This window comes from Colias eurytheme, chromosome 15 (assembly GCF_061535395.1).
Source record: "Colias eurytheme isolate Ceu_HAF_F1 chromosome 15, ilColEury1 Martin Lab GWU primary, whole genome shotgun sequence".
Taxonomy (NCBI): Eukaryota; Metazoa; Arthropoda; class Insecta; order Lepidoptera; family Pieridae; genus Colias; species Colias eurytheme.
In genome coordinates this window covers 4,822,612-4,849,021 of record NC_142994.1, presented here as the reverse complement: position 1 = coordinate 4,849,021, position 26,410 = coordinate 4,822,612, and the positions used below count along the sequence as shown (strand labels likewise).

Here is a 26,410-nt window from a genome sequence, read left to right as displayed (position 1 = left end):
AATAAACTCAAAATGTTAAAGAAATTTTTCTTCGGTCTCGTCATCACAACGCTGATCCTCAGCAACGTAAGTTGTTCTTTCTTTATTCTGTATACCTACCTACTTTAGACACCCTCAAAAATTAGATATAAATAAACATTTCAGGCATTAAAAAAATCAATCTTTTACAGATTGCAAATGTTAAAGCTGATGGTGAGCATTTTTTTTTTTTTGTTTTTATTGATGAAAACTATATTTATATACCTAGTTAAGACAAAAAATAAGTTCAAGTAATACGCAAACGAGATAACTAAATCGCATTTGATTAATATTTCCTATTCCTATCTTAAGTCTCTTTATCAATAGCCATGCCTAGTCGCTAGAAGGCGTCGATTACGTACCTAGTACCTACCTAACGGCCTGAAATATCTTTAAAAAAATATTGGATGAAGTGGCTAGCCTAAGCTGAGCCTTCAGCAAAATATACCTACTAAATTGTATCCTCAACGTAATATTGAGTTTTACATTTTACTTCAGCATGTTAATAGTTTTGTATGAACACTATTTAAACAATTATTTTTCTTAGATCCTCAAGCGAAACCTGCACAACCTAACACCCCAAATAATAATGGTTAGTTACTCTTGTATGCATTATTCCCCTGTATATTTTCTCTTTTCTATGTTTTATATAATATATAAAACACAAATATATAAGACGGATTGTCTGATCTATTTCTGACTATCAATGCGCAATTGCATAGCCCAAACTACTGGACCGATCCGGTTGAAATTTGGCATGATGTAGGCTTCTGCTATGATCTTGATAGATACTGCCAATGCAAGGGGATAAAATAGGGTAGGATAGCTAGATTTCTATATTTAAAAATATCTCTCTATAATGTTGAATGGCGTTGGGAGGTTGTAAACAAATGTAAACCCTCAAGCAAATGAAGGTACATTACTGTTGTTCCCGCTTTTTGCAGGTAACGAAGGACCACTAATGGATTTATTCAGTCTTCCAAAGAATTTCCTTAAATCTGTAATGAGACCAGTAAGTAATAAATCATACAATGTATTTAAAAATCATATGTAATTGCTCCATTTATAATAAGTCCTACATCTGGTAACATTTATATGATACTGGCTGTGTCCACGAAATTATAAAAGAAGCCTAGTTATAAATTATAAAACAAGTAGTAACTTATTTTTGAGCTTTACATGAGCTATCTACCATTGAAAGTCCCTTCAAAATCGGTCGAGTAGATCCATAGATTAGCCGGAACAAGCAGACAGACAATTTTTTAATGTATTATTTTGAGTGTATTTAAGTAAAGTATAGTGCTGCTATTTCAATATTAAAAACAGACACTCCAATTCCAATTTATTTGTACCTACTTATAGATATTAGATAATATTTTATAAAACAAATACCTATAATTGACCTCATATTTATTTTCTAGGTGTTTTAAACAATGCAGTTCATGGGTGAACACACATAAATTCTGGATTAGCTATTTCTATCAATATCATACCACAGACTAATAATAATATACTACGTATACAAATCATACTAATAAAATAACGTATCATCTTCATATTATTATTCGAAATAAAGAAGCCTGATTTAAAATAAAATGTCTTATTTTACCTACATGTTCGAACTATTAAAAAGGACACGTAGAAAAACCTGGTAATATTTTACACAATTAGGTAGGTACTCTTTTTTTACCTAGTCAATATTAAAATCAGTTATGCTTACAGTTATTTTTATAAATTATGCAATATTTCCTGGGTGACCGAACTTAGCTCGATATATTTTGTTTTTAAATGTATCCTTGCCAGATCGATTAATCACCCCTAAAACCAGGAGGTTAATTGAAGTATGCAAGAACAACTTCATTAAAATCGAATTGCTCGTATTAGATAGATAGGTATAAAATAAATTAATGATATCTTTCACAACTGCGTTGTTAAGAATAGTCACATCAAGTCGTCCTTTGAAGTTAAAGGAATATAATATACTAGTGGTCCGCCCTGGCTTCGCCCGTGGTACATATTTCGCAATAAAAGGTAGCCTATGTCCTTTCTCGGGTATCAAAATATCTCCATACCAAATTTCATGCAAATTGGTTCAGTAGTTTAGGCGTGATTGAGTAACAGACAGACAGACAGACAGAGTTACTTTCGCATTTATAATATTATTAGTATAATTAGTATATTGGTATTAGTATTAGTATTAGTATTAGTATGGATTTTTATAAATTATAAGTATTCTAATTAAACGACCTTCTATATAAACAAAACGGTGATGACGAATCCATAACTTCCTGGAAAACTTACACGATATTCACCATATACGTCATCTAACATTTTAACAAAGCGTGTGTCAAAAATATTTTGTATTAACTACGTCTGCATATTTTAAAATTTGTTCAGGTGTTCAAATAATATTGTACTGCGTCTACCAGTGATATATAAACTCAACATATTACTTTAAAGCCAATATTCAACTGCCGAGAGCGTCATAAAGACTCCAAACATGTTGAAAAAGCTATTTGTTGTTCTGCTTTTAGCAGTGATGTTCATAGGTGCAGTAAGTAGCCTTTCGTAATTTGTTATTTATATTTTAACATTAATAGAAAAATATACATACATATTTAATAAACTTAATATGCTTATATTCATTACGTATTAATTATTTGAGTAAGTAACATGTTTTTGTAAATTTCATTCCATTGTTTCTAAAGTTGCTTTCTCGTACGTATTTAAATATAAATTTAACATTTTCTTTTTAACTCATCATTTATATTTCTATTACAGTTTGCGAAGCCAGCGGGTAAGTAATAACTTCTGAATATAGGTACAACATTCATGGTAATAATATAGACTATTTCAGCCAAGCAACTATTTACCATTATATAAAATAAAATTATTTCTCATTATACCCTAGTCTAGTGAACGCGATTTTGAAAATAAAATTAAGTAACTTTTGCTTTAAATTTGCTTTTTTTTTGTTATGTGTTGCAATATTTGATTATTGTCTAAATAAAAATGGTATTATTGTCTATCGCAATCCCATCATATCATCTATCATCTATATCTAATTACTAATTTATCTATAATATCATCTATATACTGCAATAAACGTTAAATATGTTACAGATTCTTCAACAGGCCCCGCATCGATACCATCAACCATACCGGCCGTAACAACACCCTCCTTACCTGCAACACCTTCACCGTCTAAACCTGCTGGTTTGTAGCCTGCAGTATTACATTTCCAAATGAAATCAATTTTTTGTTAGAATTGTGGTAATGCAGAGTCCACATTACCTAAAAAATAGTGCACACAATTTGCCAGACAATTGGCATACAAAGTTTCAAAAATACAACGTCCTAAAACATTTATTACAACTACAATTCCAAAATGGGAAAATTACTTAATATTTTTTGTTTACAACAATAATATTGATTGCGTGGTGTATAAACGATTGACATAAAGTATTCTCATATTCAACCCATGTTCAACCCCCATAAAGGTATTTAAATCTGTGCTAGCATTATTGATTTTTGTTTATTTAAACAAATATGAATACTAAACATCTTTTGTTTAACTATTATACTAGCTGGGAAGACGTTTTTACAGTAAACAAAGTTAAGATGTAACCACAGACTAATAATATGTAATATACTACGTATATGTAACTATATAATAATTGTAGTCTATCGGGCCTATGTCAGCCAGGAATGATAAAGTTTTCTTTGGAATTTTAATTTATTCTTTAGTGGAAAATATGAAATAACGTGTAGGAAAAAACCCTCGTCCGAATATCTTATTTCAAACTTCAATAATTCAATTCATATCTTCAATTCAAACTTAATTAATCCTAGGTTGTTTAATAGCATAATAATTATCAATATTTAATTATGGATTAAAAACGCCTCTCTCTTAGGTTTCTTTGTGCCGTTTATGAATGCAGCAGAGAATGTAATGGAAAAAATGACACATTGGACAGTAAGTACTTATACAAATATTTTTATCTTTAAAATTTATATATATAGGGTGGAAATTTTGAATTTTCTCTGAAGGAAAAAAGTACTTGAAATACTGGAGATAGCCAATATTGCTGAAAGGAAACATTCCTTTATTTTTTAAAAGAAATAGAACAGCATTTTAAGATTTTTGAATACTTGCCGTGTTTGAGAATATATAACTGAAAATCATTTCAGGTTTCCACCCTGTATAATTATATAAATTACTGCGTTGGTCGTAAACGAACGAACACTTGAGCTAAATAATATAATTAATCCTTTGAGCTTCATAGATAGCTTCTTTGTGTGTACTCGCAGGGAAATCAGGATTTTACGAAAACCTAGGGATACCACAAAATCACGCAGCATATCGTTACCTACCTATGTTATTGTATACCTATTGCTTTTTTTCACTAAAAATATTTAATAATGATTGTTTCACTTAAGTATATTTAGAGAAATGAAGAATGAATTAAGTAATTTGTCACTAGAATCCGAAAATTGAATAGGTTATGTTTTAACAAACTACAGAGAAATGGGAGCCCTGCTACTCTAACGCTGTTTTTTATTTTTTCAGGATATAATATGAATAAACACAACAACGCGGAATTCATTGGACATTTTCCCCATTTTTTTAGATACTTACTTAATTGAAATATGTAAAATTAATTAAAAATAATATCTGAGATTACAGGAAATAAAAATAAAATGAATCTTTGAATAATAAAACTCATATTTATTTATACCCAATAATTCAAAATAAATGATTGAAAATAAAACCAATAATTACCCCATCTACATAACGTTACTTATAATTAATATGAAAATGCAATAAAAACCAAACAATAAGCAAGATAATATGTATAATATCTTGTATAATAAATAGAAAATATGTATGTATTTTCCTAATATAAATTAATAAAGATACTATTTTATAACACAGCTATTAATGATGAAAATCGACATCATTGTAAAATTATTATAAACTAGCGGTCCGCTCCGGCTTCGCCCGTGGTACATATTTCGCAATAAAAGGTAGCCTATGTTCTTTCTCAGTGTCTAAAGATTATCTATGCCAAATTTCATCAAAATCGGTCCAGTACTTTATGCGTGAAAACCATACATGCATACATACAAACCTTTATAATATTAGTATAGATATAATATAACATACACTTTGGTGTGCTAAAACATTCACTAGTTACTAGAATGCCGATACTATAGGAATATTTAATGAATATTGCTTCAAGTTCTTGCCAAGTAGTAACTCTATCTATGCATCATAAGAGCCACCTGAAAAAGGAAACAAAATAAAAAGTTTCTAGAAAATACAATCACATGTTTAGTCATGTTTAACACAAATTAACATAAATAATATATTTATAGCAAGTTTTACAACTCCTAGATAAGTTCTGTAAACCTGATGTTGCAAATTAAATGACAAATAACTTTTTAACAAATAATTGAACAGGCCATCAGTGAGTGATTATTTATCAGCAAGTTGAGAAACTTACCCTTATAAAAAATGAAAAATATGTAAAATTTTAGTATAAATAACCTTCTATAATGAAATAAAATGGGTAAACATTGGCGCAAAACAAAGATCCATAAGTAGCGGAATTTTTTACGCTTAATTAAATCCAAATAAAATTTATTTGACGGCGTATATTTGTACAGCTGATTCAATCAACTAGTTAACTATTGTGAAACTACTTATGATTGTTTTCAGACAACGGCTTAGTCAGAATTAATATTAAGGTTTTTCATAAAATATACGTCATAGTAAAAATAAGTGTAAGTTGATTGAACCGCGCGCCAATAAGCGACACTTGATGACTTTAATTTCTTTATATTAGTTTCATCTGTATGTTTTTTTGCTTGCATAATTAGGATACATTTTTAGACAAACTTCGCCCCTCGGGCAGTTTTAACAGGTGTGTAAGTATAGTTGTTAATTGAAAAAAGGTAAAAGGTTTTCTTACCGATTCGTCAATTTTCTTGAACTGCCAATTCCACTGCACAGGGTATAAGAAAGGTCGATGGTCGAAGCGATTGTCGTCCGGGTTGTAGGATTCCGCGTGGTAAGATGGCGTCAGAACCGTCATTTTGTGGCGATTAATCGCGTAACAACGGAAAAAGTACTTTACTTTATCTGCCACCTGAAAGTACCACAATGTGTCCTATGTATGTGCCAATATTTTTTTATCGGTCCAGTAGTTCCTGAGATTAGGACGTATAAACATACAAACAAACTCTTCAGCTTTATAATTATATCAGCTAAGTATATATGTATTATTATCGTATGGATACAACGCCTTGTATGAGCCGCCGCTCAATATATTTTTTTTTTGTTGGAAATTATTCCCATTTATGTTGCGTATGAAACACCATACAACTAAAATTATGTTGATAATGAAAAACCGGCCAAGTGCGAGTCGGACTCGCGCACCGAGGGTTCCGTATGTGATGTAACTAAAAATTTATTTTATTATCTATGCTATAAGACGTTGCTTCGTACCAAATTTCAAGATTCTGAGTTCACGGGAAGCACCCTGTAGGTTTTGATTCCCTTGCAAGTGTCGAAAATTTGGGCATAAACGGCTGTATCTTTTGATTGCGTTGGCTTAGAAGTTTGATTTTTTCACAGCTTCAAGGGACACTAGACTTGAGTAATTGATATAAATTTCAGCTTCATACCTCCACGCGTTAATGAGAAAAAGGGTCTTGACAGACGGACGGACGGACGGACGGACAGACGGACAACAAAGTGATCCTATAAGGGTTCCGTTTTTTCCTTTTGAGGTACGGAACCCTAAAAAATGGAGTACCTATGAGAAATGTCTGCGCTTCGTGATAACAGCGGTCGCTGACACAGAAAAAACATTGTTTTACTTATGCCTTTCCCATTGTTCTGTACTATTATTTCTTATTTCAGTGTGTATTAAGGATAATTCACGCTACACCATGTCGCGACGGGGCCAGCCGTCGCGTGTCCGGTCAAATCTTAATCTTATCTTATAATAATGTATATATAAATCTCGTGTCACAATGTTTGTCCTCAATGGACTCCTAAACCGAAACCGATTATAGTAAAATTCCCAGACCATGTGTAGTTCGATCCAACTTGAGAGATAGGATAGTTTAAACATGTAGGTACCCCGGGCGAAGCCGGGGCGGACCACTAGTATAATATATAAATCTCGTGTCACAATGTTTGTCCTCAATGGACTCCTAAACCACATAACCGATTTAATAAAATTCGCACACCATGTGCAGTTCGATCCAACTTGAGAGATAGGATAGTTTAAACATGTAAATTCCACGGGCGAAGCCGGGGCGGACCGCTAGTATTGTATACTTTTTGTATAAAGTGATACGTCTGACCATGGCTCGGCCATTGAAATTGGCCAATGAAATGTGGATGGATATTATTTCATTTGTTTCAAGATCGCGCCATGGCAACACCGTCACGTCATGGAGTATTAGAAGACGATTTTGGTATCTTTGAATCTTGACAAAGAAGTTTTTTAGGGACACGCTCATTTTTTAGAGATTTTTCTTGTCATCTCAACCTAATTAAAAATAATGGGCTCATTATTTTTCCGGGTAGACTGGTAGCCTGGTAGAGATACTGTTCAGCATTAAGGCTGCCTTTAAACAAATCATGCCTTTTTGTTCTGCTTCATTTTTATAATTACTATTTTTAAGCTATCCAATAAAGACTTCAATATGAAATAAATAAAATAATTTTGCTCAATATCTACGAACCCATCTATAGATACATACCTCTTGTGGGGTACACTTCTCGTTCCAAGTGTGTACTAATTTCTGGAACATTCCAAACGGGCCACACGAGTACATTTTCCTCAGTCGACCGAACTCAGACAGTTCATTGTACGTCATTCCCATATCTTCTTCGTCTGTTTGTGTGATCTTTCCTTCCTCTAAAGGCTCTAATTCTGCTGTAGGCGGAGCTTCTAATATACCTGATAGAGACGGCAGGGAAAAACTGAAAAATAAACATTGAGATATACATATGGAGACGACACCGCCTACATCACTTATGTTCCGCTCAACATAAGCCATATATGGCTTAACCTTTACCTGTAGTAACTAATTAGTATACTTAATATTATTAACTTTGATGTTTTGTATAAATTTTGTTTAACGGAAAGATAAAAGAAATAAAAAGAGATTATTAATTGCAATCCAATAATTATGTTAATTATTATGAAACATACAGGGAGTCCTTGAAGACATATCGAAATAATGGATTATCATTTGAAAAGCATAGAAAAACAACTAAACATATGTACATATTAATTGAAATGTTTAATTGTAACATACATATAGAAGGGTAATAAATAATTATTTAGCAATTTTAATAATAGTGGTCTCATTATTATTAAGCAACTAGCTGTGCCCTGCGGTTTTACCCGCAGTGCTCTACTTCTGCTTATAGCCTTCCTCGATAAATGGGCTATCTAACACCGAAAGAATTTTTCAAATCGGAACAATAGTTCCCGAGATTAGCGCGTTCAAACAAACAAACTCTTCACCTTTATAATATTAGTATAGATTTAAATAATAATAATCTCATTATTATTTAGCAATTTAAGATATCTAGTAAAAATCATTATTGATACACCTTTAAAAGTACCCTTAAAATTAAAATTACATAACCTTACCGCATTTCAGCGAAACGCAGAAAAGATTTCAAGTCTGTCTTAGAAATGCCACCAATGGGGTTCACATCTGCACTAGAACAGTCGTACTTAGTGAGATAGCCCCGTAGAGCCTCGTCCACGTTGGCAGAACCCAACACTAGCAAACAACCCGGCTTGCCTCGCACCCAGAGCATTAGCTGGGCAAATAGGTACGCGAATACCATGCGGAGACGAGCCTGAAAGAAAAAAAGACGGGTTGCACTCCGGGAGTGCCGGCAGAAGTGAAAACTTGATTATTAACGTTGAGCATGTTTGATATTTTGGAATGGTATCCGTCTTACGCTTTTTCGATCAGGTCACGTGTCCTGACGCGAGTTTAAGATTTTATACCCATTACAGAAAAAGTGCTCAACGCCGCTAAAGAAGTTTTCACTTCAAAAATCAAGCACCTATTAAATGTATAAGAATGTATATTAGCAACTACATATTAGTAAAAGACAAAAAAATATATACAAAATTTACGATCTCTGATACATTTTAATTTTTAAATAGTAACTGAAATAATATTCACATTTCTAACATTAACTGTTTCTAATTTCTATGATATGTGCTTCTTATAAATACCTGAATGTTTTGCAATGCTTGATTCTGTCGATAGCAGCCACCATTGATCTTAAACTTCGGTACAAGTACAGTAGCAGTTTGAAATACACCAATAGCTGCACTCACTGCAGAGTCGATTAGTATGGGAAAATGGTAACTCCCTATTTCGGTGGACAGCTAAAAATTTCATGTATTATTAGAATATATTCATGCAATAATGTCCTTTATTGCCAGTACATTAGGTGAATAATTGCTTACGCCACAAAGTACAAATGATACCTTTTCCATATTGGGTTCAGTGAAAATTATCTATTAGATTATTATTTTTATTTTTTATATAAATGAATAATATATAAATAATATATATGTACATTTAAAGAAGGCGGTAATAGAAGACAAACAATATTCCAAATGTTATTAAATAAATTTATGTTAAAAATATGTATATGAATTAGCTGACTCACACATCTGCTTCCTTAAAACTTAATTCATATATTAATAAATAATTATTAAGAAAATTATAAAAATCCGGTAAATACAACCTGCTTAGCCCTCTGTCTCGTCTCTTCACTGGAATTCTCAGTGGCCATGTAACATGTGACCAGTATTCTATTGCAAAGTTCCTTCGGATCGAGTGGGGTGTAATCTGACTCTGACACTATCTTACGAACGTCGGATAGAACTTGGCTATCTGAAAGGAAAGGGATTTTTTTACATTCAGGCCTTCATTAAAACAGTGCAAATATTAGAAAACAAAGCATTTCTATTATATAAAAAAAAAAAACAACTATATGAATAATATAATACTGCAGGGTCGATTTCGTTATAATATAATATATAATATATACGTACTACGGACGAAGCCGGGTCGAACCGCTTGTATTAAATAATATTATGTACGTAGTAATAATCATCAGCTCTTTAATATAATAAGTTTAAGGAACATTACTACATATTATTAATTTATTGCAAACTATTCAAAAATCATCAAAACATTTCATTCTGAATGATAAGGTTTAATTGAAATTAAACTTTATTAGTATTATCATAAGGACGACAGACGCAAGATTAATATGAACGTATTACATCATCACACGTGTCAGAGAAAAGAATGTATTATACGCTTATTTCGTCGTATAAGACATCGGCGCCGTGGCTTAGTTGGTTAAAGCGCCTGTCTAGTAAACAGGAGATCGTGAGTTCGAATCTCGCCGGTGCCTAGTGGTCGGAAATCTTTTTTTATTTTTATTATTTCATTTTCTGAATAATTTTTTTAATATTATATCATTTTTATTATGATATTGCTTAAAAATTTAGAGATGATTTTTCCTAATACATTTTTGTACAGGAAAAAATTACGTATGAAATCCTAAAATTATATGTTATCGCCGATTATAGATAAGAAGTAATGTTATACATGCGAATTGCGAATAACCAGTTTTAAACGAAACTTTGATATCATACAGATATCTAAAGCAGAGTTCAATAAATTTAGGCCGCTGATATAACTCGTTAGATGGATTACGGACGTTGGCAAAAAGCCATTATTTAATTTGTCATTTATTAGAAGTTTTTTAACTAATCTTTACACATTCGTATTGTTATAAACACGTTAAATTTTCATTTGGATAAGATTAAAAACTCCGTGGGTAGTACAATATTATTTAGTTTATCTACCTATTTATAGAAAATAGAACAGACAAAACGGTGCGACAGACTTTCCCATTTTAAAACTTTTTTTCAATCTACACTAAATCGAATAGAATTTTAATTTCCAAAAATGTACTACAGAGGATTTCAACTATAATAGGTATATATCGATCTTTTTAAAACTTACCTCCTCTCTGTACTGCATCACAAATTTGCGTACACATGGAGAACACAATACATGCAGTGCTCGACGAGTCCACCCCACCACTTAGGGGCAAAAAGAACCCCCCTTGGCCCGATCTTCGTAAATAATCCCACAGCCAACATGCTGGTCCTGTACAAATTATGTGGGTTAACAATTTGGTTTAAAAGTCTGAATAGAACGACGCGTTAAGAATAAAAAATGTCAATTACAATAGGGTATAATATAGTATACTGCCAACTGCATACAATAATGTTGGCGAAGTTAAGTATGTATTTGTAACAAATTTAATGTAAGTACCTCTAGGTATTTACTACATAATATAGCTTGTATTACCTACATTACATAAATAATAAAATATGATATAAATTTCAGGAGATTTAGATATTTTCAACAAAAAAAAATTGGTTCTCTGTAAAGTCGGTTTACTAACGATAGTTGAACGTGACAACGTCTTAAGGCCAATTGTGCTTCTTTGTCGCTCGTTCCGCGCTCTCGCTTGCACTTCAAGCCTACACGGAACGCCTCAGAGCGAGGTAACGCCGCATGAGTCATGTTTTTTCGTGTGTGCAGCCGGCTCTATCGAATTATAAGACGTTGTCACGTCAATAATTTAGAGCAAGTGTATTATACATTTATTTATATAAACTAGCTGTGCCCGCGACTTCGTCCGCGTGGAATAGTGACTGTATAGTAGTTACTACTTAATTTTTGAAGTGAAAACTTCTTTAGCGGCGTTGAGCACTTTTTCTGTAATGGGTATTAAATCTTAAACTCGCGTCAGGACACGTGACCTGATCGAAAAAGTGTAAGACGAATACCATTCCAAAATATCAAACATGCTCAACGTTAATAATCAAGTATTCACTTCTGCCGGCACTCCCGGAGTGCAACCCGTCTTTTTTATTGAATTGAAAGGAAAAACACGTACTACCATAAATAATACAAAGAACTGTTAGTAAAATTTATTACTAAACTGAGCTAAAAAATAAAAAAATAAATACTTAATTTTCTACGTAAAATTTATTTTTAGGCACCAGAGGGGAAGGGTGTTCTTCCTTCCTTGTATGGATGTTTTTGATAATAAATCGTGAAGCAACTGAGCGCCGAGACAAACGTCAAAACGCAAAGGAATAGAATCCGCTATCGATACTAATAATTGACATAAGCGTATGATGTTTTGCTAAGGATTTGTTCACCCTACCAACGACGACGAAGACCACGAACAAAATTTTCATCCAGTCGCAATTTAACAAAATAGTGCTAAACACAATTAGAATAAAATATTAAAATTTCCTGTCGTTCTGGTGCTTGGAATTTTTTTTTGAGATCAATGAATGAAAAAATAGATTTTTCGTAGAAACGGTAGCTCCTGGAAAATCGAAAAAAATCTATTTTTTTTTAATTGACCTCTAAATTTTTTTCTTCCGAGTACCAGTATGACGGGAAATTTTAATATTTTATTTTGAACGAATTTGGTCTGGATGTGACCGAACAATTACTAAAATGTGATGAGCTTATGTCAATAATAATTAGCGATAGCAGTTTCTATTCCTTAGCGTTTATTCTAATCTCTGCCGTCTCGGCCTGCAGATCTTTCCTGTCTCACGCCTGTAGTAACTAAACCGTTTAGACCGTGCAATAAAAATTAATAAATACCATTTTAAATATTTATAAAAATAAAAAAAAACAAAGTCGTCGGAGCTGCCATACCATCATTATTTATATGATATTATCATATATTATATTTTTTTTATAATGGTACTTAATTTTAAAGATCGTCGGGAAGTTTGTAAAATTATTATTTATTCCTTTACATTCGTTGCGTTGGTTTTTTTTTTTAATTTTTAAATTTTTAACTTCGGTTTCTTATTTTCAAGTAAGCGTCGAGACCTACCTCCATTTTACATTCCTACATCATATTGATATCTATAAGTTTGTTGCTCCTTGACATCCGGACCACAGTGACAAAAGAAGTGGTATCTTTAGGAAAAAAAATTGCCAAGGGTCAGGCCTATGTGGCTTTGAGTAGAGTTCAAAATTTCCAGTGTGTGGCTATCCTCTCGCTCCCATATCCCCCTCTTCTTTAATAGACTTTCAACCCTTCTTCTTCACCCCTAGTAAATGGGATAACCGATTTTGATGTAAACCATATTATCTAATTGTACCTATATGTACACGTCATATCCTGTCGTTTGATGCCCCATTTGGTTTATTTATCTAACCACTGTCACCCCTAAAGTGCCCTATATGTAATAAACGGATGAACCGATTTCGATAAAACATTATTATCTAATTGTAATTCACACGTTGCTCTTTCATATTTTGATATATCTACCGCTTGAGTATATTATTTGACAACATTCCATTATTATTCATTCCCACTTTTACCGCTGTAATCTAATAGAAGCTGTAATGGATAAACCGACTTGGATAAAAATATAACTAATATTTTTTCTCACATTCCCACTTTTACCCCTATAAAGGTATAATAAATGGATGAACCGATTTTGATACACTTTATCTAAGAACCAGCGTCGGAAAATATGCTGCCTAACATCAAAACCGCATCTAATTCGGATTACACACACAAACACACACACACACAGCGGTCAAACACTTATCACCCATCTTTTTGCGTCGGGGGTTAAAAATATAATACGACATAATTTAAAGGACATTTTATGTAGAAAATTTACCTAGAAGTAAGCATAATTCTAATTTGACCCCTCTACCCCCCTACTACCTCAGCTTAAGTTAAATTTTTAACTACAGTTTTGGGTTTGGGATCGATTTAATAATTTAACCCCTGCTAATTTTTTTTACATATTTTCATTGTACAGTCATCACTTTTCTAGAATTTTATTATATGTATTGATGATTGACCACGCGCAAGGTTACTAATTTCCACTACATCCTCACGCAAATCGTCAATTTTTATTAACATTGAATCTGTTAATAAAAAAAAATCAAAAGATAACTGTACCTTATTTTATTAAAAAGCTACTAACAAATAAAGTTTTATCAAGAACTAAAGTGACCTTCTTTGGGCGTTTAAAATAGTCTTGTAAAAGTTATACCTACATAAAAATAAAATTTCATCATTTTCTTATTTTGTCATACTTAACTTTAACTAATTAAAAACATGAGTCTAACTATATACTTATGTAATTATAATTATAAAGAATAAATACAAAAGCTATAACTTACCTTTTGTGGGAACGCAAGAAGGCGAAAATTAAAAAAAAAGCCGAAGATTTATAACAATGTAACGAATGAACACAATCACTGTTATCTACTATTACCTATATTAACTGTAATGGTGTCTTGTTTGACATCAAATAATAAACATCTACCCTCACTTATAAAAATTTAGTACATAATATATTCACATGAAATATAAGCGCACCTGAAATGGACTCTGGGAAGATATGAATTATTTATTTAACTTTAAAAAAAAAAAAAACAACCTCACCAACATCATAATATTTAAATTATGAATTTCCAAGAAGCGTTAATATTATGTAAATTGATTTGATTTTAATGAAATCTCATAGATGGCGCTGTTTTAAATTTGTCTTTATACTACTAAGATTCATTATACTGTTTCTCTGCCAAAATTACTTAAATGACGTAGTTTTTATAGTGTAAAGGTAGAAAATAGCATGGCTTACTCAAAAACAACATTTAAACATGAGTCTTTAGATTGTACGCTATCGTAGTACAGAGAATACGTAAGAAGAATAAAGGTTCACAGCTCCTCCCCCGCAGGTGATAGCTTGATAATATGTAGCCTATAGCCTGACCCGACCTGTTAGTAATATTCATGCAAAATTTGAAGTCAATCTATGCAGTACTTTTCGAGATTAGCCCGGTCAAACATACAGACAAACAGACAAACAGACAAACCGACAAACAGACAAACAGACAAAAATTCTAAAAACTATGTTTTTGGCTTCTATATCGATTATAGATCATGGATTATGTATTCTTTTAAAAAAATATTCAATGTACAGTTTTGACTTTCCTACGATTTTATTATATGTATAGATAATTTAAAATGTGAAATCGAAATACATACATACTACTCTACTACTTACCCATAGCAATTTCTTCCTCCGGGCTCAAATACTGCCATTCGATCGCTGGATTGGCAATTAGATGAATATCTTCATTATCAGATAAAGCGAAGTCCACTGTGATCCTTGGAAATGGTGGGCTAGACGCGGCTAAATGAGATCTAGACCGTTTCCTAGCACGGTATGACCTAATGTCCTCGAGGTCGATCGTGGCAGTAACGACCTCCTAAAACATATTTTATGGTTTACTTGCGAGTTGCGATGTCGTTTAATTTCGTTTGTTATAAAAGAAAGCAAGCAGATATGATGAGATATGATTCTCAGGTTTGAATTAATAGACATTTGAGAATTGCTGCAAATCAGACTCAAGGATTCCTTTATGATTAGAATTATTCGATTCTTCCTACTTTATACAAAATCTTTAAATTGTAACGACATTTTGTATTTGTGTTTTTACAAATTTTATGAACTTATGTCATATAGAATTTAAAATGTATTTCTACCTAATTTAATTCAATACTGTTTGTTAAAAAAATAAAAACAAAGAAATAATCGAACATTTAAATACTTAGTTGAAAAATAATAGAATTGCTATTTTTTTAGTAACTATCAACTTATTAAATTTTACCCTGTTTTATCATTATAATTTCAATTTGAATAAAAAAATAGGATAGACTTAACTTTATTTTTTGCATAACAATATATGAAATGATGGTTAAATTACATTCATAGCATATTTAATTTTATAAAAAATACTATGAATGTAATTTGCATACCATTTTGTATGCAATTGTAAAAAACGGTATATACATAGAAATTATATTCTAAATATACATCCAGCATTATAAAATTGTAATTTCCCCTGAGCCCTTTTAGAATAATACCCCAATAAGCCATATAAAAACTGATACAACGTAATAAAGTAACAGACCACATCCTGTAGAGAAAATTGCAATCCCCTACTGACGATATCACCATTCACAGCAACACAGGAGCATCCATTGAAATATATCCTTTGTCCGTCACACCCTCGTAAATTACTGAACAAGTACGCCCCACCGCTTTTGAACGTCGCACTTTTTACTAAGTCCACGGTCACATACGCTTTTCGTAGTTCCGTGTAACTGCCTGAACCGTTGCATATAATTTCCACGCCGTCGAGGCCCAGATCTATGTGACGACTGTAAAAATTCTTTAGGTGTACCAAATGTATGTACCCCACATTATATGGCAAAAATATTACCATCACATCACACCTCACATCATCATCACCATAATTTTTCAACTCTAACGACTAATAGAAGTAGGAACACATACTTTTTGAATTTTTTTAAGAAATAGAAAAATTTCAATCATCGTGGGGTTTGATCAAGTGTTATCTTTTTTTTTTACTAATATTTCAAATATTAATAAATTGCATTTAATGCTATCAAATAAAAAATGTTTATTATTAAACTCAATCCAAAACACAATCCAATAACTAAACAAAATCATAATCTAATAATGAAGTCTTTTATTACCCCCAACTCCGATTAACATCTAATATTTTAACTAAGTCCCAAAGGATACATTGATAGTCATACCTCCGAGGATTCCATAATTCTTCACAAATTTCGAAGCCAATGCATGTATCCTTCGTAGCTATAACAGCGTCACCAATGGGAACAGTAGATTGGTTTGTTATCGCCGTGATCATTCTTGGCAAGAAGTAATCTTCTGTTTGCCTCTCCTTTGTGAAAAATAATATGTACATATAAGTATTTCTACAGCTATAGTTATTAGAAATACCAACGTTTGTTTACATTGTTTCATTAATTATTATTAATTATTACAGACTTATTGTATTATTCTAAATGTAACAAACAAATATAGGTATTCACAACATGCACATATAAATTACACAAACTGACAATTTTAATTGTATATCTACTCTACATCGAGAGTCATTGAGAATTAAATTAGAAAAAAAAATTAATGTTTTACTCAGAAGAATTGTAACGAAAGCCAAAAAATCTAACATATATGTATTTAATTATCTATCTATGGCCAAAAAATACTTTGCGAATTCTAAATACTCGTTTCAAATACCCACCTTTGTCCAACGAGAGAACCACCGAGATTCTCTGTAGTTGCCGTCCTCGCACAGCGTCATCTTAGGTCGTATCAACAATATCTTTTTGTTCAAGAAAACTACACGACAATTAAATGATACATTACGATGCTGGACGGGCATACCAACATCTACTAATATATTATCACATGTTGACGACTTAAGCAGCTCTGCAAGAACCTGCCAGCTATGGAGAAATGTATCTGGCTCATGGAAATGATCCTCGCAGCTATAACCACTAAAATACATGAGAAGTAAATTAAATACAGATACATGATACTTTACTAAATACACACAAGACATACTTTGATCATTACAAAAAATAATAATAAACATAGTAAAATTACCATATCTCTAATTCAGGCCCAGTGCGGTAAAGAGCTCCCAACTCCTTCGCTTCTTGAATTGATTGTAAAATCCTGCTTAAATTACCCTCAAAATCCAAGGCCCATTGATTTAGAGTACAAGTGGCTACGACAACTTTACGACCCATGTTTTGTTTAATTCTAAAACAAGAAAAATAATAATTCAAGAACACAGGAGTGTACCAAATGCGGAGAAGTGTTCATTGATAACAACAAAATAAAATCATCTTATACCTAAAATAAAAAATAGAATAAGGAATTAAAAAGGAAATAATTGAAGTGAAAACTCGAATAATGCATAACGAATAGGTAGATTATTTACGTACATTAAAATGTGCATTTAAATTAAAATTAAAAAAAACTAGCCGTCCGCCCCAGCTTCGCCCGTGGTATATATTTACATTTTCCGGAATAAAATATAGCCTATACGGATTCGGAAGAATCCCTCTAAGTACCTAATGGTAAAAGAAATTTTGAAATCGGTCCAGTAGTTTTTGAGCCTATTCAATACAAACATACAAAAATACATAGGTTCCCTCTTTATAATATTAGTATAGATAAGAACAAGTATTGTGATTTGTGTTAAGAGTTTTTTTTTTTAGTACGTAGGGCGTATGTTCATTGATAATATAATTGACAAAGCCCCTGATCGATCCGCACCAAGCGGTGCCAGGGTGCGGCCAATCACCTCGCGTATTTCAATTCTCAATCCCTACCGCCCTTTTACGTTGTCTACGCATTCTAAGGGTAACCCTTCTATTAGTTTGGATATAGTGAGATATGTATCTAGATATTTATAATTTAAAGTTTTAAATAAGTAGTTTGGGCCTTAATGTTCCCGCGACTTCTATTTTGTTATCAGCTGCAGTTTAGACAATCCATTACGATAACGAATTGCTCTAGAGGTCGAGGTCATGTCTAATGTTTAAATAATAGGAGAATAACCAAATTGTTGACCACTCTAAGATCTTGATTAATTAGAAATTTCCCGTATGTTTGACAAAAAGTAGACTGACTTTTGAAGTACGAGATCATCGTACCTATATATACATTATACATATTGAAGAATGCAGAGAAACTATATTAAAATGTTGAGGCAGATTTATTCTCATCAATGAAATCGAGACAGCTCATATTCTCAAGTCTCATATTATACACAAATTGGTATGAATTATAATTGTTGAAACATTTTCGCTCAGGCCTCAGCATTGCTGAAATTTAGCAATTACTATCTAATCTAAATAACACATTGCAGAATCTATTATCTGCATGGATATATTCACACTGACAAGGTTGCATGTTAGCTTAACGTAATAAGGGCCTATTACTTACGTTTTTATCTCACGCACAAAATCTTGCGAAAACCATTAACAACCTCTTAATTTAATAATGTTTTGTTAGATACTGATACTATCGACTTCACTAGTGTCGTTACCTTAGCGACCGTTTTGTTCCACATACCTATTTATTATATGTAATTCCAAAGATAACTCTAGGTAGGCTTCTATAGATTTTCTTAATGCTGCATATTGCTATACCTTATTACAACATTACACGGATTTACAGAAATACAATTATGATAAGGTAGAGAACTTATTTGTTTAAAGCTATATCGACAACTATAATATGTATTATCATTATACTTAGAGCTATGTTATTAAGTTTGTAGGTACTTACTTCAAATGCAAATGAAGGTCAATTTTCTGGTTTCCAAAAGAATTGGATCAACGGACCATAAATCTTTAATAAGTAATAAGACATTAAATTATATTTACTATAGTAGTTTACAGTCTTCAATCCATATAATCCAATACAGTTTTTAAATAACTATAGTCGTCTACAAGAATTGATTGAAGCCCATTGTCTGGCTTTTGCCTATAACTTTATTGAACATTGTTTTCTTCGCATGTCTATGTGAAAAAGTTTAACGATTACGAAGTTTGCACGTTTCCATCGAACTTTAACACTTTACCAAGAAGTGCAGTCACCTTTCAGATTTACGTGGAACAGTAGCGTAACTTACAGTGTTCATACGTTTTATATATTATCGTGTTATTTTGTATCGAATTAAGCAAAAAATAGTAAAAAATGCGTAGAAGTGAAAGCTCTTTATTTTTTAAATTACTTAGTATCTAGATTTCATTAATTTTATGCAAACTGCTGTACAGGAAGACTGCGGTGGGTAATACACGAATTTTTATACATTTATATTACTCATCATATTAGTTACTAATGATAAATCGAGAATAGATATTAAATTAAATATTTGAACAGTTATCTCTAAATACTACAATTAATTTACAAAGTTTAAATAATTAAGAACAAAAATTAATTAATGGAACATTATATTGTTAAATATGGATGATAAAGCTATAATTTTATGACTTGCCAACAAACTTGCTGACGCAAGCTATCGTCACATGTTATGATAGTGACGTGACATCAGGCTTTCATTTTCAAACATCCATAACTTTACAACGCCCCCGAAAAACTTCAGTATAATTTCGTGCGTCGCTCCACTCGCCAGGTTACACGCCGACGAAAATCAATCGTTTATCATCACACAATTTTTTTGTGCAACCATGGCGACTGAAAGTACAACGCTGCGAAATGCCTTGATAAGATTAAATAGCTAAAAGTTTTAAACTTTACAAGTTCGTATTTACTTTAGTACAATGTTATGGTGGAAACAACTGGAACGCGTCCAAGAAAACGTCATGATGATTGAGAGAGAGGAACAAAGGAAAGAATTTACGGAAAAAACGACACTTACTTTAAACTTTCCTAGCAGAGATCCGGTTTTGCGGGACAATATTTTATTAGCGAATTTAGATCAAGTAAAAACATTGCAAGCTTCATTATTTCCTATTTGTAATAAAGGTATTGAATAACAAAGCTTGGAAACGAGGAAGACATCGTTAATTTATATCAATAAACGTTACATTACTTACATTAGTTATAGAGAACGATAATTTTATTTACATATCTTGTGTAAAATTAATAGAATTACTTCTTAACAGCTATTTTTTTCAAGTCATGTATTCAAATATATTTTTTAATAAGTTAATAGCTTTTCTTGCAGGTACATTTATTTCGAATTTCCTTCAGAACAATATCAAAACGAATCAACTAGAAATTAACACAGATATAAAAACGTTTAAAACCATTGCCAAATTAAAGGAGCCGAGAGATCTCTTTGCACTGCCGAAAGAATTAGATTGTCCACAGCAAGCACCACGGTGGCCATCAGAATGTCAAGTAAGGCCACTCCTATAATAATCCATTGAGATTTTTTTTATTCAAGTATAATAATTTGCTCTATAAAATTGTATAAAACAGTACTAACATAACAATGCTATCAGGTAGTCGAAGAAAGAATACAACACATATGTTGGAGTCCGGCATCACCTGAACCTTATTATGTGCCTACTGGTAAAGAATTAAAACCACAACCAGTTGGTGAGGAAGCCGGCACAGTAATTTTTCAATATTATCCAATGAGTGCAGTGAATTATGTGAGTTAAACAATAGTATCGAAATCATAAGAAAATTATGAAATTATGTGCAACCTAACTTATTCCCCTAATTTTGTATATTTTTAGTTTAGTCGTTCAACCGTCGGTGGATCACGTCTATTTTTATCAGCGTGCACAAGTGCTGGAGGTGACGATGAATTACGATTTGAATCCCGCTTTGAAAGCGGTAATCTTGCAAAAGCTATAAAGATAACATCTGCTTATTATGAACTTCATCTTCGGACCGATCTATACACAAACAGACATGTGCAGTGGTTCTATTTTAAAGTATCTAATACAAGGAAACAAATGATGTATAGGTAATATTCATATAGCTACATGTATAATTTAAATTTTTATTATTGTGATGCACGTACAGCATAATTTACATTGCAGGTTTTCCATAGTTAATCTATCAAAGCCAGAAAGTTTATATAATGAAGGCATGCGACCTTTACTGTACTCGACCAAGGACGCTCAGTTGCATTCGATCGGTTGGAGACGATGCGGTGACAATATCGCATACTACAAGAATGACCCCACGTTAGTCATATTATTTGTTATTAACTAAAAAGTATATTATATCACACACAGAGCAAAAATAAAACATAGCATAATCAACAGGTGTGAAGAGGAGGAACAATTTCCAAGTTATACGTTAACATTCAATATTGAGTTTCCACACTCGGATGACGCAGTTTATGTTGCTCACTGTTATCCGTATACGTATTCTGATTTGCAAGAATATCTTTCGAGGTTACAAGCACATCCAGTCAAATCAACTTATTCGAAACTGAGGCTTCTTTGCAGAACTTTAGCAGGCAATAATGTATATTATCTTACCGTGACTGCTCCGCAAAACCAAAATGAAATGGAACAAAAGGTTAAAAAATATATATTTAGGTTTTATTCTTAATTGTATAATTTATAATCCAATACGATTAAAAGAATTCTTATCGCAGAAAAAGAAAGCGGTCATTATAACCGCTAGAGTCCATCCTGGCGAAACACCAGCATCCTGGATGATGAAAGGATTCATGGACTATTTAACCGGAGATTCTAATCAAGCTCGCGAATTAAGAGAAAAATTCATATTCAAACTTGTTCCAATGCTTAATCCAGATGGGGTTGGTAAATAAAGTTTTTGGATAGCTGTTGTTTTGTGAGATCTTAATTTGAAATGTAAATTTAACTAACTATATGCATATTATTTTCTCAGGTAATTGTTGGTAACAATCGCTGTTCACTAACTGGAAAGGATTTAAATAGACAATATCGCACTGTTATCCGAGAAACATATCCACCTGTTTGGCACACGAAAGTTATGATCCGCAGGTATGGTAAATTTCAGAAAAAAATGTTCATTGATAATGATCAAACTTTATTTTATCCTTACTAGATTGCAGGAGGAATGTGGAATAGCAATGTATGTAGACCTTCACGCTCACTCCCGTAAACATAATATCTTCATATATGGTTGCGAAAGTAGAAGAAATTCAGATAAGCGTTTACAAGAACAGGTGTTTCCTCTAATGTTACATAAAAACGCAGCCGACAAAGTATGTTTTAATAAATTTGCTATATTTTTTACCGAAAAAAAACACATTTTCGACTTCTTTCATGTTTTCAGTTTTCTTTTGAACACTGCAAATTTAGAATTCAGCGTAGTAAAGAAGGGACGGCGCGCGTTGTAGTTTGGATGCTAGGAATAGCTAATAGTTATACAATGGAAGCATCCTTTGGAGGGTCAGAACTTGGCAGTAGAATGTCTACACACTTTTCAGTTCAAGACTACGAAAGCTTAGGAAAAACATTTTGCGAAACTCTCCTTGATTTTTATGATGATGACCCCAGTAAAGAAAGATTAAGGAATAAAATAGTGACACGTCTTTTAAAAGAAGGATCGAATGCAGATGAGCCAACTAATATTGACCTGTCTGACTATTCAAGGCAAGTTTTGTATTTTTTATTTTTTTATTTCCGAACATTTAAAGTGGTTAACTAATTGGAGATTTTTTAGTATCCTATAAGTGACTAAAAATAACATTCACAGTGATGAGGGTGATACCTCCAGTAGTAGTTCGGAGGCAGCAGTTGCTACAAGACCGAAAATTGGTGTAATCCAATCTGCACCACCACCGTCACCAATTTTTCCGGATATAAATAGATCGAATGAGGTTTGCATTAAACTGCATTCATAACAAATTTGTAATAATGTAGTAATTCAAGGTAGTCAATTATTCAAATACTTAATTACAGAGGCCGAGGCGGCAGCAAATTCTACAGGAGAAACCTAATAAACTCCAAAAGAAGAAAACAAAACGTGAAACTTTAAAAGTACTTCAACACTTTCTTGACCAGATTTATAACTACATGAATTATTTCAACATAAGTATTGTTCTTTTCATTCAGTTATCATCTAATTTTTAGGTCCCAAGAGCAACAATAGATTTAACATCAGACGCAATGACTTCTTCTGATTGCGATTCAATTGAAGAAAACTTAAGTCCTGTAAGAAGAGTACATAAACTTTTGCAAACATCTAGTAAAAATAAACCCCGTCGAAAAAAGAAAATGCCTCCGGAGCTTAAAATTTTTCCTGTTCCGGTATCAACTTTTATTTTATTTCCTTCTGATTGAATTATTTACTTTTCAACTATTGTCAATAAGTGTATGTACTAAGTAACAACTCATTTTAGACAAATGATTCGCCGTTTAATTCGGACCGTGAAAAAAAACCGAAATGTAGAAGACCACGAAGTGTGTCTATGTTCGACGACTCGATTCAAAAACCCAAACTTAACCCCGCGTCGTGGCATCAGTTTAGGCGTTTACCTCCGACGAGGTAAGCAAACATTAAACAAACGAGTACCTATTGATAACTTTCAATTTATGACTTTCCTTCTTCAATTGAATATTTGAACACATTCTTTATTCATATCTTGGAAATGCTCACGATATTATTTTTGTAGATGCCTTGCAGAAATCAAGAGCAGAAACACACAACCATCTGAATTACAAGTAAAATTGAATGCATTGAAGAAAAATTTTTGGACAGGACTACAGGAAGATGAGAAAGGTCCTTTATCGTGGGGCATTTCAAGTTTTGCAATGAATTCTTACTTTACAGATAGCGAGGCATTGCTCAGGTAATCTATGCTAATATTAGAAAGCCGGTGAGTTTGGTTGTTTGGATGAACACTCTAAACCCAGAAACTACATGTCCGATTTGAAAAACTATTTCTGTGTTAGATAGCCCATTAACCACGGAAGGCTTATATCATAAACAATAAACTTAAGGATTTTAATTATTTAACTTCTAACAATGTAATGTGAAATACAAAGTGTTAATTAAATCTATTACATCTACATCATTGATCATGAGCTTTACTATATTTTTTGTTATATCATAACATCAGTTAACATTTAAATTTATTAATTAAGAATATCATTTTAAGTAAGCCAAACTCGTCCACAGATCATGTTCGAAAAAATTAGAAGAGTTAGAGGATGAAAAAAAGAAAAATAAAGACATGAAGAAGAAGAAAAAGTACAAATCCAAAAAGGTTTCATTGAAAGTACCATCTGTCGAAGATACATTAGATCCAAGTAATAAAACTAGCAAAACATATAAAAAGAAGGGAAAGTGAGTAATTATTATCTATACCATCTATTACGCCTTCATACCTTTCGAGTATGTACCATTGATTATTCACCATTACTGGGAAACGCTGTATGTGTAGTAATATGCTCAAAGTCAATACTAAAATATCGAAATATGAGCTATTTCTTCGATCCATAAGCATTATCTGTCTTTAAGCATAACTTGTATATAAATTACAATTTCACTTTTTGCTATTAATCCATCAGGCCCCAGAATCACAGACACAATAGAAAATGTATTGTGTCGCGGTCGGATCTGGCCTCTCGGTGGTTGAGACGTTAATATTAAAAAAATATTTTTTTATTAATATTAACACTTTCCCTTTCTAGATTAAAACATAGTAAAACAGAGATTGCTCAGTTAAACAATACAAGCTTTACCGAAATACCAAGAAATAACCAATCTCTTCAACGCCCAAGTCTTCTTGAAAACAGACAAGCTAAATCAACATTTAGAAAAGGAGCCTATGTAGCAACCGCTATTCAAACGAAAAAGTCAAAACAGAAAGAAACAAAAATGGTATCAGAAAACTCTGATTCTGATAATTCTATACAATCTAGAAAAAAAGCCAAGAAAAAGGGGAAGAACTTTAAAAACAAACCAAAAGATGCAGCTAGAAAATAATTTTAAGATGTACAAATATTCATTTTATATGAATCTAATAAGATAAGCAATAATTACATTTTTATTCAGTGTTTTATCAAATAGCACACAATTATACATACATAAATAGTATTATTTTAATAGCCCCTTGACCTTATTTTAACTGTCTCAAATTTATCAGAAATATACAAAGAGAAATCATTAAGTTTATAATCAATATTTTTAACTTAGGTACTAAATATTAAATAGGGATGTGTATAATTTATGTACATATGTTGTTTTTATTTGAACTAGCCAGGATACTGTTTACTATAATTAGATTGGAATTGAAGACAATTGTTTTAATACAAATAAAATTATACAAAAAATTATGGCTGACTGTATGGCTTAGCTGGTAGGAATGCTGCCTGCCTTCGAAGCCAGAGTTGAGCCAGGTTGTAGGTTCGAATCCCACCTAGGGCAAATATTATCTGTGTGATGAACATCGATGTTTGTCTGGGTGTTAATTATATATAATAAGTATATTAAAATTATATATGTAATTATGTATGTTTATCAGCCATTTGGTTTCCATAACACAAGTGAAAAGCTAAGTATGGGATCAGATCGTGCCGCGTGAGAAAAATATTCTGAAATATTGATTTATTTACTTATTTTTAATTATCAAAGATGCTTATTAATATTTCACTAACTTCAAGTAAAATAAAGATGAATTGAGTTGAAAATTTTATTTAACTTACTGCTTTCACCTACAGTGATGCAAGGGTATCTATTATTCTTCTATTTCATTAAAAAATAAACATTTAGTAACCTTAGCTGGTTTTCTTAAAAAAAAATTGCCTTTGTTTTGACTTTTAAATGTGACATTTGACCTCAGAGGAATAAACCTAGGAATAAACCTATCTGAGCATTTGACAAATAACAAGGTGTCAAATGTCAAA

The 26,410-nt window shown here is 32.1% G+C and overlaps 2 protein-coding genes, 2 long non-coding RNA genes and 1 other non-coding gene across 6 annotated transcripts; 4 read left to right on the top strand and 1 right to left on the bottom strand.

The window, feature by feature from the left end:
* LOC149902267 (uncharacterized) lies at window positions 1-1,508 on the top strand. Its single transcript, XR_016457521.1, has 4 exons — window positions 1-66; window positions 171-192; window positions 963-1,030; window positions 1,440-1,508. It is a non-coding gene; the product is annotated as an uncharacterized LOC149902267 (long non-coding RNA).
* A 970-nt stretch (window positions 1,509-2,478) lies between these two features.
* Window positions 2,479-4,740, top strand: LOC149902266 (uncharacterized). Its single transcript, XR_016457516.1, has 5 exons — window positions 2,479-2,572; window positions 2,800-2,815; window positions 3,142-3,234; window positions 3,933-3,994; window positions 4,589-4,740. It is a non-coding gene; the product is annotated as an uncharacterized LOC149902266 (long non-coding RNA).
* A 117-nt stretch (window positions 4,741-4,857) lies between these two features.
* Nadsyn (NAD synthetase) lies at window positions 4,858-26,334 on the bottom strand. 2 transcript variants are annotated; one of them, XM_090109999.1, is made up of 13 exons: window positions 26,210-26,334; window positions 17,670-17,828; window positions 17,305-17,560; window positions 16,796-16,941; window positions 16,144-16,393; window positions 15,234-15,438; window positions 11,119-11,265; window positions 9,824-9,972; window positions 9,303-9,458; window positions 8,700-8,914; window positions 7,798-8,020; window positions 5,994-6,170; window positions 4,858-5,304 (listed from the first exon to the last, which is right to left on the bottom strand). In XM_090109999.1, the coding sequence occupies exons 2-13, from the start codon at window positions 17,813-17,815 to the stop codon at window positions 5,281-5,283; spliced, it is 2,094 nt and encodes a 697-aa protein (XP_089966125.1). In that variant the 5' UTR covers window positions 17,816-17,828; window positions 26,210-26,334; the 3' UTR covers window positions 4,858-5,280. The 2 variants fall into 2 exon arrangements, with proteins under 2 accessions (XP_089966125.1, XP_089966126.1); XM_090110000.1 differs by having other exon boundaries at window positions 26,162-26,305.
* On the top strand, window positions 10,428-10,501 carry TRNAT-AGU (transfer RNA threonine (anticodon AGU)). The gene has a single exon. It is a non-coding gene; the product is annotated as a tRNA-Thr (tRNA).
* Window positions 20,210-25,497, top strand: LOC149902264 (cytosolic carboxypeptidase 2-like). The gene is made up of 17 exons (XM_090110093.1): window positions 20,210-20,567; window positions 20,770-20,945; window positions 21,050-21,202; window positions 21,290-21,522; window positions 21,599-21,745; window positions 21,827-22,085; window positions 22,165-22,329; window positions 22,422-22,537; window positions 22,602-22,761; window positions 22,833-23,152; window positions 23,256-23,379; window positions 23,462-23,539; window positions 23,633-23,809; window positions 23,902-24,047; window positions 24,175-24,351; window positions 24,681-24,848; window positions 25,196-25,497. The coding sequence occupies exons 1-17, from the start codon at window positions 20,363-20,365 to the stop codon at window positions 25,488-25,490; spliced, it is 3,099 nt and encodes a 1,032-aa protein (XP_089966219.1). The 5' UTR covers window positions 20,210-20,362; the 3' UTR covers window positions 25,491-25,497.
* Window positions 26,335-26,410: the final 76 nt, after the last annotated feature.

Excerpts from the sequence above, each read along its gene's own strand:
- LOC149902264 (XM_090110093.1), top strand. The coding sequence starts at position 20,363 with ATGTTATGGTGGAAACAACTGGAACGCGTCCAAGAAAACGTCATGATG. Across the intron at positions 22,762-22,832 it reads ATAAAAACGCAGCCGACAAA|TTTTCTTTTGAACACTGCAA; the intron begins GTATGTTTTAAT and ends TCATGTTTTCAG. Across the intron at positions 24,849-25,195 it reads ACATATAAAAAGAAGGGAAA|ATTAAAACATAGTAAAACAG; the intron begins GTGAGTAATTAT and ends TTCCCTTTCTAG.
- Nadsyn (XM_090109999.1), bottom strand. The coding sequence starts at position 17,815 with ATGGGTCGTAAAGTTGTCGTAGCCACTTGTACTCTAAATCAATGGGCC. Across the intron at positions 9,973-11,118 it reads TGATGCAGTACAGAGAGGAG|ATAGCCAAGTTCTATCCGAC; the intron begins GTAAGTTTTAAA and ends CTTTCCTTTCAG. Across the intron at positions 8,915-9,302 it reads AAGCATTGCAAAACATTCAG|GCTCGTCTCCGCATGGTATT; the intron begins GTATTTATAAGA and ends TTTTTCTTTCAG.